Source organism: Buceros rhinoceros, unplaced genomic scaffold, assembly GCF_000710305.1.
Source record: "Buceros rhinoceros silvestris isolate BGI_N320 unplaced genomic scaffold, ASM71030v1 scaffold1270, whole genome shotgun sequence".
NCBI classification, from domain to species: Eukaryota; Metazoa; Chordata; class Aves; order Bucerotiformes; family Bucerotidae; genus Buceros; species Buceros rhinoceros.
Window position 1 is genome coordinate 10,166 of NW_010387665.1, and position 25,594 is coordinate 35,759.

Genomic DNA, 25,594 nt, shown 5'->3' on the forward strand with positions numbered 1-25,594 from the left:
CGGCCGCGGGGCGTGTGGGAGCTGGCAGAGGGGAGCAGCCTGCCCCTGCTCCCGGGGCGGTACCCACGGAGCGAGCGGCGCGGGGCTGGCGTACGAGCTGTAGCACCGTGCACACGCGGCAGCGCTCAGGCCTGAAGCATGACGTTGCTTGGTTTTAAAAGGCTGAGCTGTGCGAGCGTGATTTTTAATAGATAGCGCTGAAGCAGTGTGAGTCAGAAGTTCCTGAAACCAAGGCAGTGCTGATCTCAAACTGCGGGGGCTTTTTAGTGCGTCTGAAGGGCTAATCAAATTTTTTTTTTTTAATCAAATTTTTAAATCTCTTTTTTGATTCCTTCTTTTTTTTTTTCCATTTTGTACTGATAGTTGTGTTTTGACTTGGTGCTTAGATTCCACATCTGGTCACTGTGAAATCCCAAGGAAGCTCCTTGTCTGGGTCTCAGTCACTGCATGAACAGCCTGCAAAGGGACTTGCTGGGTTTCAGGAGGCTTTGACGGTGACCTCTCACCGCACTGAGATGCCAAGGCAGAACTCGGACCCCACCTCAGAAAACCCTCCTCTGCCCCCTCGCATTGAAAAGTTTGACCGAAGTTCTTGGTTACGGCAGGAGGAAGACATTCCACCAAAGGTAACACTATCGCTCCTCACTTTCAGCTCGTCAAAGAGGCAGTCCCAGAGCTAAGTCCCTGGTGCTGCGTTCAGCACCTCCAGCAAGGCAGAGTGGGCAGGAGCCCATCCCGGTGGCTGCCTGGTGGGTACCGACCTGCCCCGGGGGCTGCATTTCCTGAGGCAGGTTTTGCACAAGATGCTGGGAGCTGCTCTCGGGTGCACACGCAGTGCTGCAAAATAGCATTGTCCTCCAGCAAAGAAAGTTCTTGAGGCTGGACAGAGGCCAAAATAAATTTGTATCTGCTTTAGGATAAAAAACAACCTTCTGCTTAAATAGAATTATAGGAACATAAAATTTATCATACTCAATAAGACAGGTCCTTTTTATTCCAGTACCGTGCCTCCAGTTGCAATCAATATTTGATGGAAGACTTGTAAGGGCTGCAGCAGCTTTATACATTCACTGACATTTTGGCAGCGTCTGGCAGTACCTCTTTAGTTAAGACTCTTCTGGACCAGTATTTCGATGGCATTGTTTATACACCTTCGTTTTGGAAGAATTATAACTTGGCCGTTAAAGTTCCCCTTGCAGTGAATCAGTGCTGAGCCTGGGAGGATTTTTACAGGGGAAAAATGATTCCAAATTGATTAGTGACAGCGAGGCAGTATTTGGCCCTGATTGAGAGGCAGCTTTTCTATGTCTGAACGAAGTAAGTGACTTGTCTTTTTAAAAGCAAAATAGCAGCTACCAGGTAAGCCTCCCTGCGCAAGGGTTCTGTGGTGGCCAGTCACCTGTGTTGTTAACGTTCCTGTTTCTGCTCCCTCCAAGTGAGATGAGACATCAGCACTCGCCTAAGGCGAAAAGCAAGCCACCAGCTCCTGGAGCTGTTGGTGTGCTGCCCTCCTCGGCCACCCTCCTGCGCTACCGCCTGGTTTGAATCTGCCTGTGAGAAACCCCTTCCAGTTTAAAGGTGGCTTTTGCCACGAGCACTTTGAGAAGGGCATCTCCTCACCGCAGTGATGCGCTGCGTGGTGAGACCACAGGACCTGCTCCTCGGAAAAAAGCGGTTTCCCAGAACTATGAGGGGGGTGTTCCCCTTGACTGAGGTAACATGAGCTCTGGAAGGGATCCCCACCAGATCACGTTTAACTGTTGTGCCTGCAGTAATGCCATGAGGAGTCTGACTTCACATTTTACTGCCTGAAGAGGGTTTGATGTGTTTGTAAGTGGGAACGGAAGGACTGCCCCGTGAGGCAGGCCCGGCTGTCTCTGTGGTCCGGGGTCTTGTTTCTGCCAGTGCTTATGGCTGGATGCTTCAGAGGAAGGTAAAAAAACTCCCCAAGTCCCGACTGCAGAGTACCCTACCCCGAGGGGAGATTGCTTCTTAATGAGACGAGCTGTAGCTAGCGACACCGCAGAATACAAAGCTCTCTCAGTCTCTCTAAATCTTTTTATCTTGCCTAACATTAACTACATGTTTATTCTCAAAAAAAAAAAAAGCCTAATCCATTTTTTGCTAATCCCACTGAGCCCATTGTTACGCGGTGTAAGGTGTTGCGCAGTGAGTATTGTCACGCCTTGCCATGGGAGATGAGACCACCGCGCCTGCGGCCCCGCAGCAATGCCAGTGCTCCAGCGGGATGGGGCAGGGCTCCGGGGTCACCCGCTGTGGCACCTGTAGGCTGCAGTTGGATTTGGGTTTCTGCCAGCAGTGTTGATGGTGAGCTCTCCTGCCGGCAGCAGGATTTTTGCAGCAACATCGAAAGCTTAATGAAGGTCACAGAGTTTGAGCGCAAGCGTTAGGTGGATCAGCCTGGACCTTCCCACTATCAATTCGCTTGTTAATCCACCAGTCAACACCTTGTCTCTGCTGACGTGTGTTATAGCTGAACTAGAGATGCTAAGAACACCACTGGGGGTGCTGAAATACACTTCAGTCTGAATTTTACTGTAAAAATTAGTTTCGTGGGTTTAATTGGATATATATTACATGTGTGTGTGATATATACATATGTCATATATATACACATATATAACGCACACACATATACGCGTGTGTTCCATTTTTGTAAAAGGAAATGCCCCTTCTGATGGTGGCCAGGCTGCTCTCTGTGCTCTTGGGGCTCCTCTGCCGGGAGCATCCCTGACTCCACCTTTGCAGCTCATTTCTGTCTCACGCTCAGGTGATTCCTTCTGAAAGCCAAGAGCTTTGTGTTCTATGTTTGCTGTAAATGTTGCCTGTCTCTCAGTGGCAAATCAAGTGTAAATCGAGTCTTAAGGTAGTGCTGAAAGGTGACTACTCAGAGGTGCAAACAGCTGCCTGGGTGGCTCTTGGTGGATCAGACTGAGTGATGGTGAATGTCTCCGCTCTTTTCCAGGTGCCTCAACGAACCACTTCCATATCCCCTGCACTGGCGAGGAAGAACTCCCCAGGCAATGGCAGTGCCCTGGGGCCCCGGCTGGGCTCCCAGCCCATTCGGGCAAGGTACTGACACCGAGGGGGACGGGCTGGGGTGATCCTGGCATGCCACTGCCCGTTGTACCGACCCCAAAGGCTGCATGGATCCCTGGGCTGAATGCACTCCTGGGCGTTGCAGGGTTTGGAAGGGGATGCTGTATCTGCTGCTGTGGGGTCAAACAGGAATGTGGGTGCTCCCTGTAATGGAATGAGGTTTTGGTTCTCCCAGTGTCACCTCTTGGGTATAAGGGGATCCATGTAAGTCAATGAGGAGATCTCAGTGATACATACTGGATATTTCCTATGCATCAGAGCAGCTTTTCACAGACAGCGACTGAGGAATGTGCTGGGGCACAGGCATTGATACAGCTTGGTGACATCTTCTTGGATGTAGATGAAGGTTTAAATTCCTTTCATCTTCCTAGGACTAGGGCCTTCAGCTTAGCTAGACCCAACTCTCTGGCACAGTGGTGTGCAGGATGTGCTCATAGCACCCCGGGGAAGGATGCTGCACCACAGCAGCGGTCTGATCTGTGCTGTATCAGAGCTATCCCTGAGCATGTTCAGAACAAGCAGGGATGTTGACAGGCTCTGCTCAGAGCTGGATGGAAGAAACATGGCTTAGTCATGTGAGAGCTTCTCTCTGGTTTGCGGAACGTCCTGGGTAGATCTGGACCTCAGACAGGCAAATCTCAGGGTGAATATGTGTTCCACGTAGCTTTGCCTGACGGAGCTCCTTGGTTTCTTCTTCCTGCCTTGTCCTTCGAGGGTGAAGTCAAAAAGCAAACACGGGGGTGTTCATAGCCGCATGCTGAGCCCAGTTTCAGCATACACCTTTCTTCCCAGCCCTGTGCCCCAACCATGCATCAGCAAATGCGTTACAGTGGGCAGCAGCAGGAGGAGGAATCTTTCATTGTTGTTTTTTAAAATTAGACAAAAAACATTCAAATCATGGCTGGTTACTTTTTATTGCTCAAGGCTGAAGCATTCTGAATTCTTGAAAATGTTCTTTGAATTAGCGGTTGCTTGCAGGACAGTTTAAATCACAGAGGGGTATTGGGCTGCGTGGTCGTGGAAAGCGATGGTATGGGAAGTGAAAAGGGTAACGGGACTCCATGGGGTTCAAGCTGAAGGTTGCCCAGTGTTTCCTGCAGCCTCCCAGTCCCATTCCTGGTCGGTCCAGGTGAATACATTAGTTGCTGAAGTTGCCAGATGCATTTCATGAGCCAGTTCAGCTGAGGACATGTCAGACATACAGCATGAGCTAGCGAGGCGTATAGCATGAGCATGAGTTTGGTGAAGACTGGAATGATTAGGGTGCCACCATGCCCATTAAATATCCAGTGAAATAATTTAATATCTCATTTCTCTCACAGTAATGTAACATTTCTCCAATTTTTCCTTTTTTACCACTTCTTCCAAAGACCCCTTATGGGCCTTTGTGTGATTGGCACCATGATGGTTGGTCTCCAAGGGACACGCTGTGCGCACCCCACGTGTTATATCACATGGCACTACCACCACATCGTTTTTATGTACGCAAAGTCCTAACTGGACTTGGTGGAGAAAGGTTTCCGTACGTTTTGAACAGGACTTTGGGTAATAAGATCACTTAAATACTGTATAAAACTCTGCGTGAATGTGTCTCCGGATGTCATTTAAGCACCAAATAAGAATTAATTTCCTAAAGGCGTCTGATACCCAGAGATCTTTGTCACTCTGTGTATCAAGGACGCTTTTTGTTCTAGTTTTATGTATGTTCACAAGGTGAGAGGAAGAAAAGTTGGTATCTTTGCAAGTTTGAAGTGAAGCCATGAAAATTGGGAAGTGTGAATAAGTAGTAAAATGATCTGCAGCCTTGTTGCAAACTTGAGATCCTTTCTCCACTGAAGTATGCTCTAACGGCGATTCGCAAATCCCTGCTTTTATGACAAATACTGCTGGTTAATTAATGCCAGCATTGCACATCTACAGGGTGAAAGGGAGTTCTGAGCAAAGAATCAGTTTTTGACAGATTTGGCCAAATATGAGTAGAAAGCTTCCCTAGCCAGTGTTTCATCGTGGTTCTGGTGCACTCCATAAAGATGTTCAGTGCCTAGTTCTAGCAGGGCTTGCAGGCTCAGAAGAGCTTCCGAAGAGAAGACCTCAGCCCTGTCTTCTTCAGCAGCCGAGATATCTCCTCACCTCTGCAGCCGTCACTGTGGGAAGGATCTGAAGTGCATGTGACACCAGCTGATGGTGCTCCTCTGTTTTGCGCTCCCACAGCAACCCGGACCTGAGGAGGACAGAGCCCATCGTGGAGAGCCCTCTGCAGAGGACCAGCAGCGGCAGCTCCTCCAGCTCCAGCACTCCCAGCTCCCAGCCCAGCTCCCAGGGCGGGTCCCAGCCTGGCTCCCAGGCTGGCTCTAGCGAGCGTAACAGAGTCAGAGGTGAGCTTCTAGACATCCCTTAGCACCGGCCGTGCTTGCCGAGGCTTGTTTGATAAGCAGGAAAGGCAAGAGGTCTGTGATCTCATGTGTGGTTTTTAAAAATTTAAAAAAAACGAAGGGTTCATCATTTCCGATGTGCTTCTGTGACCAGCTGGCCTCCTGCAAACAGAGATGCCAGCGCTCCCTTCCACCTGGATGCTGTTGTAGGATGGCCAGGGCAGCAGGTGCTGCTCCTGTGCTTGGCATCGCAGTGACAAGTGGCTGGTGCAGAAACAGATGGGGGTTATGCTTTAGGGTAAATAAAAATAAAATACTAGTGTACTTCCTGTCCTCACTGACCCAAGCTCACTTCTTCTGTGATGGTTTCTTTAGGAGTTTGTTTCACTTTTGGTGTGGATATAATCTTTTTTTTTTTTTTTTTTTTTTTTTTTTTTTTTTTTTTTTTTTTTTTTTTTTGGGCTTCATCTTTGTGCAAAGTCTGAGTTAGGAGCAGAACACTGAATTAGCCCATAAGAATCCTCTTGTAAAATGTTTTTACCAGGCAGCCATGCTGACACTGGGTTTATGTTCCTAGCCAGATTGTTCCCTCTCATCTTAGAGCGGCTCTTAAGATACTCCCTTCCCCGCTTTATTCGCAGCAGGAGTTGCTAAAGCACATACAGCCCATACATCCGCATTTCTGGCACAGCCCCGCAGCATAAATCCCCAGGGCTGAAGCGCATTAAAACAAAGGCTGCCTCCATGCTTTGAATTTTTTATGACTTGGCTGTAAGACGATGTGTCCGTTGTTCAAATCATCGCTCCTCTAGGTAGTCAATAAAAGGACTTTATCACCAATTGTCCTTTTTGGTTTGGGTTTGGTGTTAGTAATGAGGAATCCTCTGACAAATAATGTCCTAGCAATGCCAGATGCTGCAAAGCTTCTAATTTATCACGTGCGCCGCTCTTTTGCTCAGCGAATTTGTTTCTTTAGTAGAAGAAAGGGCAGTAGCGCTGTGAGAGGGCTGTCAGCGGAGGCTGGGCTGGATTATGGCTTCTGTTGCCGTATTGATGGAGATTTGTTGCAGTGACAGTCAAGCAAAGAGGAGCAGGAGGGGTATTTGAGACAACAGAAGCAAAATGATGGTGTCTGTCCCAGGCAACAAGGTGCAGCAGTGGCTTTCAGTAGCATTTTAATTCCTGTTCTCTCCACTTGCTTTTCGCCCAGGGAACGCCAAGCCCGAAGGGTCCCCTGTGCTCTCCCACGAGCCTGCCAAGGTAAAGCAGGAGGACAACAGGGACGTGACGCGACCGAGCCGACCTGCTGTGAGTCCTAAATTATTTCCCATGGGAATGTTGCTAGCCGGCTTGGCCACGTTTCCCTTCGGTGCGGTAGCACAGCTGCGAGGACCCCAAAAAAGAGGCTAGTACTGTTGCTCCTCCAGCAGAGAGACTGGAAAGCGGTGGTACGGTGAGGGCCCGTGTGAGATTCGAATGCTTAAGAGAGTGCATGAGTTTCTATCAGGAGCCCAAGCCTAGGGAAAAGCACTTAAGCCTGTGTTTTCATGTGAAGCAGATGCTTAAGGGCTTTGCTAGCTTGGGCGTGGTGGTTGCCGATGGCACATTGTTGTGTTCCGTGCTGCATGTCCCCTCGCAGCAGCCCGGCAGAGGGATGCTCTGCTCGGGAAGGCTGGGCGACCGGCCCCCAACAGCCTTCACAGCTTAAAACCCCAGACCTGGTCATGGTCTCTGTATGCTCCCTGAGCAAAATCTCATCCAAAGTGTTTCCTCCTGGTTTAATGCTGTTGACATTTGTATTTTAAAACTGCGGAGTCAGCCTAATAACGAAATGATTTTCAACTGCTTCTCTTTTTTAATGTGTATTAATGTTTTGTTGATGATGTTGTTTTTTCTCTACACTCCACAGCGTTGAGCTAACAATTCTAATTTTATTTCTAACCTGCTTGCCCTTCCTCTGGCTTTTTCCTGTCCCGATCTGTTTCCTCTGATGCTGATTATTCTTCCTTTACCCACAGAGCTATAAGAAAGCTATAGATGAGGTTAGTGATATCTTTTCTCAGTGGGTCATGCCTATGCAAGGTCGACTAGTTAGCACTTAATATCGAACCGGGTTTTCTCAGTGCCGACATTGACAAAGGTGGTGATGCAGTCGTGGGTCAGCTGGCAGCCCGAGCGATTGCGTTTCGGCCCGTGGGGAGGGGAGCGGCGCTGCCAGTGTGTTCTGCTCAGCCGTGGGCTGCCTGAAACCCGCTGGCCACACCACTTGCATGGAGGCTGTGGCAAGAAGCACCCCGACGTTCACACGCAGAGCAAACAGTGCTGCCATTGTTCGGCATGTTTGAAAGAGAAAGAGCGAGAGCGGAGGTTTCTTGTGCCAGTGGTCCGGGCAGCCTGCACTGCTCAGCACATTCTGCTCTCAGCTACAGTCCCTGGCCACCCCCTGATTTCAGTGGGACCTTCAAGCACTATTTGAAATGCATTTTAAGCCTAATTCGAATGAAGGTGCTTGGCAAACAAAGGAAAAAGAGCGGTGGGATACAGCGGGTGATTCGTTCTCATGGGCCAGACCATCAGCTGTAAAGCCAGAATCAGCGGAGCCGTCTGGGATGATGATGGGCAATGCTGGTCTTCATCCCTCCTCATAAAAAGTATAAAGAGTTCTGAATGGCACCTTTTTCACCATGGGATGGCATTTGAAACGGGTGTGCATCTGGCGATGGTGAATATTGAAACGTTCAGGGGGAAAGACCAAAGGTTCCTGATTTTGCATTTAACTTGCCTCACACACGCATGGCTGTGCACGCTCTGCTGATACTGGGAACTGCAGGGCTGCAATGGAAAGCACCAGTATCGGCAGCCTCTCTCCTCTAAATATAAAAGATGGGGAAGAAGGAAGATGCACTGGTTAGTTAACTTGTTCTCTTGGATAAAACATGAGCGATGCGTTTTGTTTAATGAGGTGCTTTGTAAGAAGAAAGCACATAAATCAGTGTCGAAACGGAGGCAGCGCGTGTGCTAATTCAAGCTCAATGAGCGATGTGATTTTGGAAACCAATCTGACTTGATTCCAGCAAATATTAAATCTAAAGAACCCTTTGTAATTAAAAGTAATTAAAGAGCGCTGCTACTGCTAACTTATGTATTATGTCACCCTCAGTAATAACATTTCATACCCATGTGGAACTACAGAGCGCTTTCTTTTTGGTTGTCAGATTGTTTTTGGTCCAAGAGCAACTCAGTGGAGCCGTTTAATCCTACAAAGTGCTCGTTGCGTAGAGAAAACGATAGCATCAAAGAATTAACCATCCTGAGGCAAAGCTGCAGCTAGGAAATCCACTGGTATTGTCTGGCAGCACGGCTGCTCTTAGAACTTCCAAATCGGACATGAAAAACTAATCAAGCTGGTTTTTAAAATACATGAGTATCTTCTAGAGGTGACCAGGGTGCCTTGAAGCACGTTAGGATTAGAAGCTGCATAAAGGAAGCAATTTTCCTTACCAGCCCATTGCTGTGACGGGTTCGGTCCTAGTCCTGCACCGCAGGAAGTCCAGCTGCAGTTCGAAGAGGCTGTCACGCAGTCCTAAAGTCCTTTTCAAAGCTGAGATGGCTCTGATCCAACTCAAAGGCAAGTGCTCAGTAAAGAGCGTATCTGAAGCTCCAAATGGGAAGCGTTGTTGAAACCGTCATTGATCCTGGTTTAGGAAAAGAAACAATCACACCACGAAGCTGCTACAGCCCTAATTAAAATAATTAGTTGTCGTGACTGCAGATTTGACTGTATTTCAATCCCAAACATGTTGGCATCAGAAATAAACTCCTGAAATACCGTTTTCTCCCTTTAACCATGCTCAAGAGCCTTTCTTTAAAGGTACAGAGAGCATTTGGAGAGGGATATTTCACACCCATCACACACTCCTGCTGTGAAGCAGGGATTGATCCTCACTGAAAAAAAAAACTCCTCGCTTTTTCTGGTATACTAATACGATGCAAAGCTGTTTGATGTCCGTGGAACGTCAGAGGCCAGGAGGGCAGACCTGGGAGCAGAATGTGGGGCTGCCCACCAGTGGGAGCCCGCCGGGAGGTGTGGGTCATCAACAACCAAGTACAAATTGCTCGCAAAATATTCCTGCCTCACGGTTAAAAAACAACCCGGGTTTGCATCTCAGCCAGAGAGGTTTTCCATCGTTTTCTTCACGTGTCGACGGGATAGATTTTAAGAGCTCCCTTTGCAACCGTAATTAATATTGCCGTAGCCGCCCTGCTGGAACGGTAAACTGGAAATGCAGTAAATGGGAGTATGGCCGTAAGACAATTGTGGAATTTAGTCTTTTTCAATGAGTTTCTTTCTCCCTAATCCTTTATCTCTGACCGAATGCGCTGATGCCTACCTCGGTCACTAATATAGGGAGAAATGGTAAGACTGACACTTGCGATGCTTTGTTCGTCATGTGCATGTCTTGTGCAACAGAGTTCTCTAACCCATTCTAATTCGAGCTCTCATGCTTTTCTGCCCTACTGCTTCCCCCTGCATTGCTATAAAAGCATGTAAGATAACAAAAAGTCTCTTTTCTACACGGTGCCTGCCATGTTCCTTGTTTTGAAATAGCAGTGTCTATTTTATATGACTGTTGGGTCCGAGACCTCATCAAAGTCATGGTAAACTGAAAAATTATTACTAGGCTTTGGGACTGCTCCGATCTTTTTTCTCATTTCGAGGCTTTTTATTTTTGTTTTTTTGCCCTTAGCTTGTAGGCTGCCACATTTCACATAAAGTGCTTAATGGGTCCCGCTGAGGGATTTTTTTTGTTTTGTTATTTTTATTATTTTTTGATTGTGTGGCTGACTCAGAGCTGTGACTCCAAAGTCTGGCTGAACTGGGCGCTTCTCCTCGTGCTCCTCATCGCCTCTCGGCAGCCGCCCGACAGCGGAGACTCACCACGGAAGCAGCTCTCGACGTGGGGATTGCACCACTCCATGGGAGATGCTGTCATTGCTTCCTTCCCAAATGCATTTATTACAGAATAAATACAATTACAGGGTCTCTTTGAGAAGTTTGAAAGAAGAGAAAACCCTGCAGGAGAAATTCTCCAAGCCAATCTTTGAGATGACGTTGTTTTCCAGTTTACTATGATGGTGACTGAACTTCACCTTTTCCAACAAATATAATTTTGTCGTGTATATACATATAAGTGTGTGTGTATATATGCACATACATGTTCCAAACAGAAAAAGAAGAGGTTGGCTATTGATTCTTCAGTGAGCGTAAATTAGTTTTGTTTTGTTTAATAAATGCTACATGCTACAAACATTGTCTTACGTTTGTCTCATGTTTGTAATGACTCTGTAAAGCTATTTCTTGTTGCTTGTGCTGTTAGCATTGGCTTTTGAAGAGATGTATGTGACGTTCTCCTCGCTTGAAATATAATAGCCATCGCTTTTTTGTTCTCTTGCCCCCATCCCCCTTAGGATCTGACGGCCTTAGCCAAAGAGTTGAGGGAGCTGCGCATCGAAGAAACCAATCGCCCCCTGAAGAAGGTGACGGACTACTCCTCCTCCAGTGAGGAGTCGGAAAGCAGCGAGGAGGAGGAAGAGGACGGGGAAAACGAGACGCATGATGGGACTGTGCCCGTCAGTGACATCCCACGGCTTATGTAAGAAGCGCTTTCTTTTCGCGGGGGCAAACTCTGAAAACACGGTGTGTCTTGGTCTGGAGGAGCAGTAGCTGTGATAATGGACACATCCAATGCACGTTGGTGTTTGGTGGCTGGCGCTGGAAACGCTGGTGTCACGGTTGCAGGTGATAATTTACTCAGATGAGTCTCTTTCCTGATCCAAACTAGAGATACTTAATGGCAAAAGCTGAATTATTTCTACTGCATGTTCCATGAACTTGGACTCCAAGCTGATGGACCTGTTCCTGCAGGTTTTTGGCCTGAGTGGATGCATCTGACCTCATCCCACCTTTGGTCCTGCTCTCGGGGTTGGCATGGTAAAGGTCTGACAGCTCTGGAGCCTGCTCTTGCCCCAGATCAAGACATGCTGAAGTGCAGGACTTGGTGGCCTGCCCAGCACCAACTGGGAGAGCCAGGATTAATAACAATCCTGAATCTTTTTGGGTTTTGACCTTGGCTCAGTTACTGTGCAGGCAGCAAAATATTGTGGGCTTTGGGTCACTCTGCCTGGCAGCTGGGTCTGATTCCTGCCCCCTTCAATGCGCAGAGGAGCTGTGAGAAGACTTCAGGGGATTATTTGCTTTTGAATCAGTTCGTTTCCATTCTTCCTGCTAAATGAATTATTATTGGCTTCATAGTGGTGGGGTGTGGAGTGACAGGGAAGCTCTCTGCGAGGGCGGGAGACCTAGAAGGTGCAGAGTGCCAAGCTCCTGGGGTGGAGCTTCCTTCCAGCAGAAGGAGAAAATTCAGAGCTCTTGGAAATCATTGAAGAAAGTCAGGAGCCAGAGTTACGAATATGCAGCAGTTGGGTGGGCAATCACGCGTGCAAGAATGGGCCTCAGGCTGCTTGTGGAAGAGGAGTTTCATCAGGAGTGGTTAATCGGTCCTGACATCCTTCCACCCAACACCGTGGGTTTGGCACAGTGGACAAAATATCTCACTGAATGCTTTGCAGCCAGGTGTGTGGAACGACAGGCATGGCAGTGAGGTGGATGCCCCTACCCCCTGCCAGCCCAACGCCGTGTGTCCGTAACATCCTGTCAATGAACGTGCCCCAGAGACTGAACATGGCTGAGGGAGAGAATCTCATCTTCTCCTGCACCTTCCAAGTGGTCTTTGTATAGCCTGTTCTTAAACCCCTGGCCATCCTCCTCAGCACTGGGCTGCTCTTCACTCCAGCTCTGTGCAGATGTCTCCTGCTGCGGGATAAGCCCATCCCATTGTGACCCAGTGGAGAGGAGGGACCATTTACTCCTTCCAGCTCTGCAGATACCTTTTCTCCACCTGAAGGCTGTGATGACTCCCTTCAGCTCCCTCTCTGAGCTGGGCAAGCCAGCTCTTGCCCATGTCCAGGGTTTTCTTGCAGGGTGACGTGGAAAGTGTGTGCCAATGACATTTGGGACCTTGGAACTACCACAGCCATTCGTTCACTCGCTGCATGGCCTCAAAATTAGCATAACAGAGCAGAGATAAAGGAGGTGATTTCTAGAACTGGAACAATGATGTTATTTCCTCATCCTTTGGCAGTGTTGCAAAGCTAATGGTAGGATGGTGTGAGCTCCTCACATGAAAGGTGCCGCACAAGTAGGGCACGCTGCTGTTTGGAGGGCTTTGGTGATGCCTGTCCAGTCATACATTTGATACAATGCAGGCCAGGATCCATCATCGAGTCAGTCCCACCTTGAAGACCCCAGGGCTCACATCTCACGTTGGACCAGCAGCCCGCTTGATTAATGCAGGCATGCCTTGGCTTTTCCTGCTGCCAGGCTCCCTCGGGAGCCTCTGGGCTTGGACAAGTGCACAGGGATGGCGTGTTAAAGGGTGAATTACTTCACATCGATGGAAAGCAACCGGGGCTGTGTGGCTTTTAAATGCAGAGTAACAGGTCTCAGCAACATCTTCATGACCACCACCAGCATTTTCCAGCACACAGACAGGGCTGGGTGGTAATCCAGAGGCACTTTGTCATTTGCTTTTGGTTTTGCTCAAGTTCTACTTAAGCAGGTGATCTGCTAAGACCATAGTAATCAAGCAACGGTGGCTGCTCATCGCCTGTGACATCCATTCTCAGACAGTCCTAAATTTTAATGTGTGTGAGAATGAATTCCAGCCTCTCTCCTGAGATGGGAGAAATAAACTCAAGGGAAAATCATGGGTTAGGGCTACATTGTCACCTGAAAAACAGCAGAGAGCTACAGGACATGACTTGTACTTCTGCCCACGCCTCCTCCCAAGCCCCTTTATCCCCTCCCTTGCTGTCCTTTGTCATTGGATGCTCGGATGCACTGTTCCCTTTTCAGGGGTTCAGACGGGGAATAAAGGGAGTGAATTACTTTTTTTTAAATCTTTCTTAAGTAGGAAGCATGGTGTAAGGCAGAGCTCCTCGTTACCTGCTCATCAGTGCTCCTCTCAGAGCACCTTGGGATGAGAAAAAATAATTTCCCCATACATGTAAATGGATCCATTTTCTAATTTTTCTCCCTGTGAGATAGAAAGCCTTACCCTGATTGAAATAATACTGTACTAGGGGATTTTTCATCTAGTTGAGCAAAGGAAAGATTCATCATTAATGCTTTTCCATTCTGTCCTCAGACCAACAGGAATTCCTGGAAGCAATGAGCCGTACAACCTGGGGATGGTGACAACTCACGGGCTAGAGGCTTCCCATGCAGATACGTTTAGCAATATTTCAAGGGAAGGGACTTTAATGGTGAGGGAGGTAAGTTGTAAAACAAGTATTTCCATGGAGCATCTTCAGGAGGTTTTGCCCATGTAAGCACAAACACTAACAGTGCTGTGTGTCCGGAACACAAAATGACTCAGTAAATTGTGCTCATTAGCGCTCTCGTTAATACAATTTACACTTTGAGCAAATGTGACAAGTGCAAATGTTTCTCAGATCTACAAACAGCAGTGAATAGTAATGCTGGGGCATGGCGGGAGGATGCTCCTACAAATGGCTCTGCCATAATCCCCCAAGAGCTCCAGGCCACAGAAGTTATCTTCAGTTTACAGCATGTAGTTAATACACTTGGAACCTGGCCCAAAGTGTCCCCTATTCTTCCCAACATTTGCCACCCTGTAACTGTCAGAGGCATGTGGTATTTATAGAGCTTGTGGAGGCTGTTACCAGGGACTGGTTCTACTCAGGGAGGACCAAGCACTGCTTCCCACCAGCCAGCCATCCTGCACTAGCCCAGCGAGCTGGCTGCAGGGGCACTGGGCATCCCAGGTGTGAGCCCTCAGCTGCAGAGGTCAGGCTGCGGTGGGAACAATCCTGATGGATGCAGCCAGCCGTATCCTGGGCTGCATACCCAGCAGCATGGCCAGGAGGTTGAAGGGGGTGATTCTCCCCCTCTACTCAGCTCTCATGAGTACAGTTCTGGGGCTCCCAGCATAAGACAGACATGGACCTGTTGGAACAAGTCCAGAGGAGGCTACCAAGATGATCAGAAGGCTGGAGCACCTCTGCTGTGAGGACAGGCTGAGAGAGTTGGGGTTGTTCAACCTGGAGAAGAGAAGGCTCTGGGGAGACTTTACTGCAGCCTTCCAGAACCTAAAGGGGGCTACAGGAAGGCTGGGAAGGGACTTTTTACAGGGATGTAGTGACAGGATGGCTTTAAACTAAAAGAGGGTAACTTTAGATTAGGTGTAAGAAAGAAATTCTTCACTGTGAGGGTGCTGAGGCACTGCACAGGCTGCTCCGAGAGGTTGTGATGCCCCATCCCTGGCAGTGTCCAAGGCCAGGCTGGACAGGGCTTTGAGCAGCCTGGTCTAGTGGCAGGTGTCCCTGCCCATGGCAGGGGGGTTGGAACTAGGTGATCTTTAGTTCCCTTCCAGCTCAAACCATTCTGTGATTCTGTAATAGTACTGCAGCTCTGAGGCAGAGGATGCACGTTCAGTTGGCTGTGGAAGAGTTCCCCCAGTGTTTCTCGGTTTCTGGAATGCTGGAACGTTCTGGCGATGCTGCTGGAAATGCAGGCGGGTGGCAGGTCTGCTGGTGGCGGGGCACAAGGCTCTGGCAGTTAGTAAAACAGGGGAGTCACTGTCCTGATGGCAGGTAAAGGAGGTGGATGGGAGAGGAGGAGGGAGGGGAGTTTGGAGTCATCAGTCATAAAGGAGGAATGTTTCATTCAAATGCAAACTAGACTTGAGCAGCATATTAATCTTAATTCCATTTCTATAAAATATTCATATAGGAAGGGAAAATAAAAAGAATGTGATTTTGAAAGAGAGGAAGGCACTAGTAAAAGAAGTCAGAGTGTGTTTGCTGCCCTTCTCTGTGAGTTTTGGAGGTAGGCAGCAATGCAGAGCCCACCTCGCCCCTCACTGGCTTGGAGCTGTTCAGAGCAGGGGTCTGCTCAGCCCCGTAGCTGGGAGGGTGATGCAGTTGAGCAGGAGAGCAAGTCACTGCTGTTACAGGCAGCCGTGTCTGAAACAAGCTCGGTGTAACAAGCTCGGTGTTAAGCATCACAATGGCAAGCACGGCCCTGTGAGAAATCCAGTGATGCTGGAGGGTTTAAAAGCTGTGGGCAAGACAAGGAGCTGGGAAACCGCTTTGAGAGGAGGGAGCACAATAAGAAACCCAAACTGCAGCCTGGTGCCGGGTGCTTACTGTTTGGTCCCCAGCAGAGGACAGGCTCACTGGGGCCAGTGGGCTTTGGGCAAAGGGCTTTCCGCTTTTCGGTGGGGCAGCAAGGTGCTTGAAGGTGATGGTGACAAATAATCAGAAGATAAATGTTGTCAGGACTGGTCAGACTGGTGAGGCTGTTCAGAGGGAGTTTTCCACTAATCCCAGTAAATGGGCAAGTCTCTGCAGCGTCCTCATTGATGTGCCTTAGGTAGGTGAGGTTCGTCCTAATGGCAAATATCTCAAACCGATGAGCAGGGAGGGGAGAAACTTCCCAGGACCTGCCTTGCAGGAGGTGGGGCTGGAGAGGAAGGGAAGCCCCGGGAGGCTGTACAGAGCGGGATGCTGGTCATCGTGCCGATGGTCTGCTGAGGCTGCCGCTGTTCACTGCTGTTTTGGGTTACAGAAACATGCGACGGGGCTGTGTTGGCATTTGCAGTCGGGCTACTCGCTGCCGTAGCTGTGCAAGGCCATTCTGGCGAACGCTGATTGAGGAGCCAGATTCTGCTGTCACCAGTGGCTGGTGGTCTGTGAGAAGGGAGCCGGCCATGGGGTTTGCACCATGGTGGCAAGAGCAGAATCTGCCCTACGTTCCTCGTCTCAAAACGATGGTGATCAGGCTTCTCTCGCTCTGTTGTGGCTAATTACTCTGTATTGACTTTGTGATTAATCCCCTTTATTTCTCCTGGGGTGGGGGGTTGGTTTGCTGCTTGCCAGATTGCATGGGGATGGGATCAGAGAGGGTCCTTCTCCTCTGCTTGCTGTGGGAACAGGGGGACTGCCAACGACTTGGTTTTGTTTGGTTTTTTCTCTTCTTTTTCTCTTTTTTTTTCCCCCCCTTCTCTTTCTTCCTCATGCCTTGTGTCTCTGCAGACCTCTGGTGAAAAAAAGCGTTCTGGCCACGCAGCCAGCAATGGCTTTGCAGGTCACATCAATCTCCCTGACCTGGTGCAGCAAAGCCACTCGCCGGCGGGCACGCCGACCGAGGCCCTGGGGCGAGTCTCCACGCATGCGCAGGACATGGACTCGGTGCCTGAAGTAGGTGGTGGGGGGCTCCCCTGTCTCTTTTGCATCGCTTTGAACAAGTATTAACATCTCTGCCCCATAAAGGGCTTTTCCTGCTTTTCTCCCTGGCTTTCTTGGCTCTTCTCTCTCTCTGTTTCTGGTACGCATGGGTGCATGAAGAGGAAATACAAGGGAATCTGATGGGTTGTTGTTAGTGGGTCTATGGCTGATGGCAAAAATCAAGACCACCAGCTGAGTTTTGGTGGAGATGGCTTCAATGCTGCCAGTTGATGTGAGAGCTCCATTATTTTTTTGACACTTGGAAATAAAAGAAAAGTACGAGAGTCAGTGATGCCATTAACTTCAACAGGGCTCAGCTTCCACCTCTGCAATCCTTGATACTTAATGTGACTCAAAAGGTTACAAAACCCAAAGCAATCAGCATTCTGGGTGGCTTTCCACACTAGGACAAACCTGCACACCTTTACAACTGTGTGTTTTCCTGTCATGGCAGAGTATTTCTCCTTGGTAGCTGTTTTACAGGGACACCCTTGAACGTTAACGTTGTAAAAAGTCCCAGAAAGTACAAGATGTGACACGTAAGGCAAGGCATGTCCTGCTTACCATCACCAGCTGTGGGCTTTGTTTTCCCGTGAAAAAACAACCCATTTGGTGCTAAATAAGCAATTTTATTTATTTTTTTAGTTCTGTTGTTTATGTATTAGAAGTTTCTTCATCGTATTCTCTCACATCGAAATGATGGACCCATTTCACTAGCAGTGTAAAAATAAAAACTGCCTGGAATTGGGCATTGATAAAACATAATAACAGATGGTGCGTGGCCCGACCTCAAGGTTTTATCCGTTTCCTTGTTGCTTTTAAGAGCAGTGAAGACAGAGGCGATCTTGAAAGTAACACCTTCCATGGTCATCCTGGGACAGCTTAAACACGAGCAAGGATTGGGTTTAAACATACTCATTTGTAGAATACCAACCAAGAAGATCTTTTACATTTCTAAAATGGCATTTTTAGGGCTGACCAAGCCAGGAGTGGGTGTAAGTGGAAGCTCAGGGATTTGGTTCACAGGCTTCCAGGTGACTCATGGTGCTGTGAGCAAAAAGAAAGGAGCGAGCACCACTTCACCCTGCAGCTTGATGCTGTTTCTAAGCCACCACGGAGGTTTGTAGGTGGTTGAATAGGACCTGGAGGGAGATGAGGTCTTAATAATGGACTTGGAAGTTATGAAAATGGCAATTTCTGAGGAAAATAGATGACTGTGAGCAAAGAGAAGAAATGCTCGGTGCGCTGGGGTGGGGGGTTTGGTCCTAATTCATTTGTTGGAAAGCGGCTGGCTCTCAGCTGGAAAGTGTCTCTGTATACACTGGATTTTCCTCCTCCTTAAATTGTTGGTGTTTTAGGGAAAAGACATCCAGCCCAGGGAACAGAAGGTGTATTTCTTGGGTATGAAAGAAGCACGAAGTAGCGAGCGTATCTTCCACGCGCACAGATATGTCCTATGGTGTATGCAAATGTGGTGCCTGTTCCCGCAGCGTTCCCTGCCGCAGGCTGTTAACTCCTTCCATGGGTTACCCTGTCCTTTTTGGAAATCCATCCCGTTTCTATGGAAACAGGCGGGCTGTCAGGGGAATGGAGACAGGATGCGCAGCATGGGTTTGGCAGGCACAGGGCATGGATGCTGGCTCACCCGTGAATGCCAGCCCCCAGATGCTTGGAAAGTTCTGAGCTCCCACACCCAGGGGTTTTTTACCCTTAAATTTCTTTGTGTCCTGCTGGTCCAAGCCCAGACCAGTTTTGGTTGCTGCTCTACAGGAGGGAAAATCTTGTCACTTCAGCTCCCAAGGCAAGGATTTCCTTTTGCTTGGGAGAAGGTCTTTGCCTTATTTCCTGCCTTAATAAAGCAATGGCTTTGGCTACCTCGTCCAGCTCTCTGAGTTACTCTGGTGATCACTGGTCTGTGTGAGCTGCCCCACGCCGGGGCGTTCTGGGGGTGCCCAGTGCCATCCTGCCAAGCTTGGCTGCACGATGGGGGAGTGGGAGAAGCAAACCCTCGCCTGCCTGACATCCCAGGGTGTGCTTTTGAAGGCAGGAGTGTTTCATGCTGACAAGTTTTTCACCTGCATTGACTTTTGCCTCTGGCCCTGTGGCTTCTCCGCTAACTGGTCTCGTGGCTGTGCTATGCTTCTGCCGGCAAGAAGAGAGCAGAGCCGGGCCCTGCTCCCCTTGTATTCTGTGGCTCATGGACACTCAGAAATCCAGCTTAATGTTTTTCCTGATTAGGTATGGAGGAGGGGAAGCAGATGATCACAGAGGGCTCAAAAAGGGACAGGCACTGTGTCTGCTAATGAGAAACTCTTACATGTACACACATACACAAAATTACTATGATTTCTGTGCTCTGAGCTCTCTCTTTGCTGTTTATTTTCCAGTACGGTATGGGAAGTAGCACCAAAGCCTCTTTCACCCCCTTTGTGGACACCAGAGTGTATCAGACCTCACCTACTGATGAAGATGAAGATGAGGATGAAGAGTCATCTGCTACTGGTAGGAGGCAGTGTGGGCAGTTTGAGAAGGGAGGGCCTGGTGGGAACCAGGTCGTGGAGTCTGAATAACCACACTGAACGTTTTTTACACTTCACTTACTCTTGTCCAAACATTGCTCGTGTCTGCATCCTTGTGCTCTCCAGTTTCCGTCCAACTGCTTCTCCCCTGCCAGTGAAATGCCACCAGAAAGGTGGGAGAAAATGGGGAACAGCAGAAATCCACCCACTCGTCTGCCAGAGCAGCCAGAGAAATGCTCCTGGCAGAACTGGGAGGTGATAACTGCTGCAGCGAGCTGGCAGTTGCTCTGAAGTCATTGAAAATGGCTGGATGGGGGCAGGCAGGCAGTGAATAGTGCTGGTCAGCTTGGTAGGCGGGGTTGGAGGTATGGGGCTATCACCTGCTGACAGATTTGGAGTTGGTTCCAACCCACGAGAAAATCCTGATGGTCCCTCTCCACACAAGGAGCTTGTAACATAGTGATGGCTCCCCGTCAGGAATTGTCTTCCTGTCCCAAAAAAAAAAGGTGACCGAAGAGTTAATCCATCACCCTTCTCTGTCTTGTGTGTTTCCTTGCAAGCCCTGTTCACCAGTGAGCTGCTCAGACAGGAGCAGGCCAAGCTGAACGAAGCCCGGAAGATCTCGGTGGTGAACGTCAACCCCACCAACATCCGTCCCCACAGTGACACCCCGGAGATCCGGAAATACAAGAAGCGCTTCAACTCAGAGATACTCTGTGCTGCTTTATGGGGTAAGCCCTGAGCACGCCATGTCCTCAGCAAACCTCACCAGAGCCTGAGAATGGTGATGAAACAAGAACGTGTCATTTCAGAACCAAACCCATGCCTCTGGTTGTCCCCTTCTCCATCCCAGGCAAGACTCATGTCCCCAAGTCCCTGTGCTGTAAGAGTGACCCTTTATGTCCGTGAGAAGATCATAGCCTTAGCTGGGATCAGTCACTCTTGCGATGATAGTGGGGACAAGCTCGGGGTGTCATCCTGGGGAGCAGCCCTGGCTCCTGGTGCCCATTGCCCTCTCTCCATCAGGTGTGAATCTGCTGGTGGGCACAGAAAATGGCCTGATGTTGCTGGATCGGAGTGGGCAAGGGAAGGTCTACAACCTCATCAACAGACGGCGATTTCAACAGATGGACGTACTTGAGGGCCTTAACGTCCTCGTGACAATATCAGGTACGCATCTGGTGTTCTCACTCTGTCACCATCTCAGCCATATGCCCCAAGCAGTTCAACCTCAGACACAACCTGCGCACTGGGGTCAGAGGGAAGCTGCCAGGGGAGGTGGAGGTGGTTTGTTCCAGTTTCAGAGGTGTTAGGTCTGCAAGAGTGCCTCCAAGAGCAGTTTGCTGTCATTGCCTGCTGGCTCCACTTCAACTGCAACTCTCCATCCTCCTTTAGCAGGGAAGGGAAGGTGCAGGATACCGGCAGGGTACGGGCAGATACCCCAGCAAGGCAGATAGTCATGGCTCGAGGGGGCAGCGAGCTCCCCCTTTGCGTCTGTTTGGGTCTAGCCAAGGGAGCCATGAACCATGGCTTCACACTCCAACTCAGACCATGACTTCACAGCTCCAGCTCAGACCATGACTCTACTCGGGGTGCCTGAGCATCAGGAAGGCCGTGGGCTTGTCCCTGTCCCTGGGTTCAGCCCTGGTTCTGGAGCTCTCAGACCAGGCTCATGGGGTGATTCCTGGCAAAAAAGCAAAAACTCTGTATAGTCCAGTCTCCCAGCAGAGTGCCCAGCATCCTGCTGCAGAGCAGCCCCATGAAGCACATGGGTGGCGGAGCTGGGCAGTCTCCTCCTGCTGATAACTGCCCCGCAGAGCTCACGGAGGACAGCAAGAGGAAATGCTCGTTAGGAAAACTGCTGTTCAGCAGCCCCGGGGCTCACTCTGCATTCACCTGCACTACACATCTGACATCAGCCAGCTAACCCAGCATCATTAGCTGTTCTTTTTTGGACGTGATATGGTCTGATTTTCCAAAACTCAGCAGTAATATTCTCTGGAGGGGAATCTTATCCTTCAAAATGCTTAAACTCAAGATGATAGAATCACAGAATGGTTTAAGTTGGAAGGGACCTTAAAGATCATCAAGTTACAACTCTCCTGCTGTGAGCAGGGACACCTTCCACTACACCAGGTTGTGCAAAGCCCGGTCCAACCTGGCCTTGAACACTGCCAGGGATGAGGCAGCCACAGCCTCTCTGGGCAACCTGTGCCAGTTCCTCACCACCCTCACTGTGAAGAACTTTCTTACACCTAATCTGAATCTACCCTCCTTCAGTTTAAAACAGTTAATGCTTGTCCTGTCACCACATCCTTCTAAAAAATCCCTCCCCAGCTTTCCTGTAGCCCCCTTTAGATTCTACCCCACCTGCCCAGGCTGCTCAAAGCCCCTTCGAACCTGCCCTTGAGCACTGCCAGGGATGGGGCATCCACAGCCTCTCTGGGCAACCTGTGCCAGTGCCTCACCACCCTCACTGTGAAGAACTTTCTTACACCTAATCTGAATCTACCCTCCTTCAGTTTAAAACAGTTAATGCTTGTCCTGTCACCACATCCTTCTAAAAAATCCCTCCCCAGCTTTCCTGTAGCCCCCTTTAGGTTCTAGAAGGCTGCAGTAAGGTCTCCCCAGAGCCTTCTCTTCTCCAGGCTGAACAACCCCAACTCTCTCAGCCTGTCCTCACAGCAGAGGTGCTCCAGCCCTCTGATCATTTTTGTAGCCTCCTCTGGACTCACTCCAAGAGGTCCTTGTCCTTCTGATGTTGGAAACCCCAGAGCTGGACACAGTACTCTAGGTGGGGTCTCGCCAGAGCAGAGCAGAGGGGAAGAATCACCTCCTTCGACCTGCTGGCCACGCTTCTTTTGGTGCAGCCCAGGATACAGTTGGTCTTCTGGGCTGTAAGTGCACATTGCCAGGTCATGTTGAGCTTCTTATCAACCAACACCCCCAGGTCCTTCTCCTCAGGGCTGCTCTCCACTCATCACCCAGCCTGTATGTGTGCTTGGAATTGCCCCAGCCCAGGTTCAGAGTCTTGCATTTGGCCTTGTTGAGCCTCGTGAGGTTCACGTAGGCTGATCTCTCAAGCTTGTCACAATCTGGTTTGGGTCCTCTCCCGCGGAGTCTGAGCTGGGTCCTGTCCCCGTAGCAGGGGCTGTGCAGCAGCCGGGAGGTTTGCAGCCAGATTGCAGCCGTCCAGGAGTGGACAGGTGTGCAGAACTTTGGCAGCCCCTCAGCACTGCAGCAGGCTTGTCGGCAAATAGCTGTGCCTGTCACGGGCTGGGGAGCTCATGGCTCAGCTTCAGGGTGGAATTAATGTTGTATGAAGGAGAAGAGAGGAAAGTAACCAGGTAGCTGAGTCATTGGATAAGCCCTGAGCCATAAGAGAGCTGGGGTCACAGCCCGCTGTGCCCAACTGTCTCTCCATGGACCCTGGAGGAATATTTCCAGCATGCAGGAAGCAAGAGCCCGGCTCTTCCAGTATCCACCTGCAGTCCAGGAGCCAGAGGTCCAGACTCTGCTTTCCATTGGTTTTTTTCCCAAGAAAAAAACACAACACAACTAAATCACTATTTTCAACTTCATCGTAAAACACACCTTAATTTTATCATCTTGGGAGCACCAAAATCTTAAGCACCAAAATCTTAAGACCTCCCATGCAGGCGTGTTCTGCTCTGAGGAGGAAGTTTCCTTTGCCAACAGGAAAGAAGAACAAGCTGCGCGTGTACTATCTCTCCTGGCTGAGAAACAGGATTCTACACAACGACCCTGAGGTGGAGAAGAAGCAGGGCTGGATCACGGTCGGGGACCTGGAGGGATGCATCCACTACAAAGTTGGTGAGTGGCCTTTCCGGGAAAAAACGTCTGAAGAGATGCAGTTTTGTTCTCAAGTCTCAGATCTGACCTGAAAATGGCTCTTTAAAAGTCTGGATAGACCATAGCCACAGCTAAATCTGGAATTCCTCTCTAGGATTAGACAGATGCTTTACCACATGAGAACCAACAGAGAGACAGCGTGAGAAGCTGCTCCTGGAGATGAGTTGTTCGGCCTTGGAAAGAAAAATAATGTTCTTAAACCCAATTTTGTTTTCATTTTAGTGAAATATGAAAGAATCAAGTTCTTGGTGATTGCCTTAAAGAATGCTGTAGAGATCTATGCTTGGGCTCCTAAACCATATCACAAGTTTATGGCATTTAAGGTACGTTGATCTTGTAGCCAAAATACACTCTCTAACTGTAAATACACGAGATTTCTGTACTGTGCCGAGCAGAAGAGCCTCCTGCCTACACAGCTGAGCTCCTCGTATACCTGGGAGTCATGGGAGGTGAGCTACGCTCTGGCTAAAGAGATGGGATGTGTTCTTACATTTAAGGGTTAATATTAGCTTACGGGACAGGTTTTACCTGGGAAGTTGGCAGAAAGCTGACCAAATGCCCATGAGCGAAGCTGAGTCGGGGGTTTGGTTTGTTTTTTTTGACTTCTGACTCATTTTTCGCATACGGTATAAGAACAGGTTGTCATTATTATTACCCATTTTCATTTTGCAAGGCCCTCTCCCTTCTGCAGTGCAGATTCTGTTTCACGACAGAAGGTCCAGGAGAATGACCCGCTCTTTCTCTCCTTTTCTCTCCCTTTTCATATACCTCAGTTTCCTTGAGTGAGCCCTTTCCCCTCTGTAACCTGCCCACGGGTCTTTTGTACTGTAGTCCTGTAAAGCAGTTTTCATCCTAAGCTCTGTGCAGAAACAAGTCACAAGGGCAATGCCTTCTGGAGACGTTCATGCTGAGTAATCTCATTTTGCATCCTTCCAGCACAAATGGGCTTATTCAGTATTAGGTCACATTTGCTTTTTCTGAACAAAAGCCAGAATAAATGGGCTCAGTGACATGGAGAGCTCAGCAGCGTTCACCTGGCCTGGGATCCAGCCTCCACGGGCTCTGCTGAGGATGCTGCTTCTGGTGCTGCTTCTCCAGTCTGCGGGAGGCTGAGCATCCTCTTCTTGACTTAGGGGTTTGTTGGGAGAGTGGCAAATACCACCCACTGGTTTTCCCTGTCCGGAGTCAGAGTGGTCCTTGCATAGAGCACCAGGAGCTCTTTTCTCTCCCTGGGTGTGTCTCATCCTTCTGCTGAGGACCTATGCAATGGGGAGATGCTCTGTCCAGGGTCGATCCATGCCTAGGAGCTAGTCCCAGCAGATTAGATTGAACAGAGCAAAGTGGGTCTTTACTAACCTGACTCACTTCAGCTGCCCAAGCTGGAACGGTGATCCCTGCCAAGAGGGGAGGTGGGGTGGGTGGACACAGCTCTTCACAGACTTCATTCCCGTTACCTGGAGCAGCACCAGCATCAGGGTCCCTGTGTGCTGGCTGTACACGTGCTCATGTAAAACCAAGCTGTCTCCTTCCTTTAGACACCAAATCCTCAGGCTGGCCTCGGGCTCCTGGGTAGAAAGAACTTGGCAAGGGTGAGCACTTATCTGCTGGGATGGCTGCAGCGAGTGGGTAATACCCTCTGAGGCATCTGACACAGGAACAGAGAGACAGGAATATAAATACCACTTATTTAGTAAGAAACACAGTCAAATAAATTTGATTTCAGAACCGTATCAGGCTGCTGCTGTGGGGATTTGCTGGTTTTCTGTGATACTCACTGAAGGGATTATAAAAGTCTTTTGCAGATCTCCAGCACAAGCCGTTGCTCGTGGATCTCACTGTAGAGGAGGGTCAGAGACTCAAGGTTATCTTTGGATCGCACACTGGTTTCCATGTCATTGATGTAGATTCCGGGAACTCTTACGATATCTATATACCATCTCATGTGAGTACACGGGGGAGCGTTGCTGCATGACTAACGCAGATCACCAGCGAGGTTCACACAGGCTCTCGGTGGTTCAGAAATGGTGACCATTCAGGTGATGTCTTGCCATGGGCATGATGTACTCTGGTGCCATCCTCATCCTCCTAAAAGAGGATGCAGAAGTATCACACACTTCATGTTCATTATTTCCACAGACTCTTCCTGTCCTAGTGCCCGGGCTGTCAGGTTTAAGGTTGCCATGTCCCACAGAAAGGAGAATCTGTCTGTTCACTGCATGGGGCAGTAATGGAGCTCTCTGGAGGGCAAGACACTGTAAAACCAGGTTCTTGGTTGTTGGACAACAAAGACCCACCAAGAGCTGGTTGCCCAGCGCACTGTCCCCTTGCATGGTGTCCCAG

General features: G+C 49.3%; 1 protein-coding gene across 1 annotated transcript in view; it reads left to right on the plus strand.

Annotated features, from left to right (window-relative positions):
* Positions 1-25,594, plus strand: part of TNIK (TRAF2 and NCK interacting kinase) — a gene marked incomplete at its 5' end in the record, with an annotated part of 38,986 nt that overhangs the window by 8,519 nt on the left and 4,873 nt on the right. The window contains 14 exons of the mRNA XM_010137909.1: positions 387-626; positions 2,987-3,093; positions 5,332-5,495; positions 6,703-6,800; positions 7,511-7,534; positions 10,962-11,146; positions 13,760-13,886; positions 16,671-16,835; positions 19,250-19,364; positions 19,942-20,112; positions 20,408-20,551; positions 23,081-23,215; positions 23,477-23,577; positions 25,047-25,196. Of these exons, the coding sequence (XP_010136211.1) occupies positions 387-626; positions 2,987-3,093; positions 5,332-5,495; positions 6,703-6,800; positions 7,511-7,534; positions 10,962-11,146; positions 13,760-13,886; positions 16,671-16,835; positions 19,250-19,364; positions 19,942-20,112; positions 20,408-20,551; positions 23,081-23,215; positions 23,477-23,577; positions 25,047-25,196 (1,926 nt within the window). The remainder of the gene's footprint in view (positions 1-386; positions 627-2,986; positions 3,094-5,331; positions 5,496-6,702; positions 6,801-7,510; positions 7,535-10,961; positions 11,147-13,759; positions 13,887-16,670; positions 16,836-19,249; positions 19,365-19,941; positions 20,113-20,407; positions 20,552-23,080; positions 23,216-23,476; positions 23,578-25,046; positions 25,197-25,594) is intronic.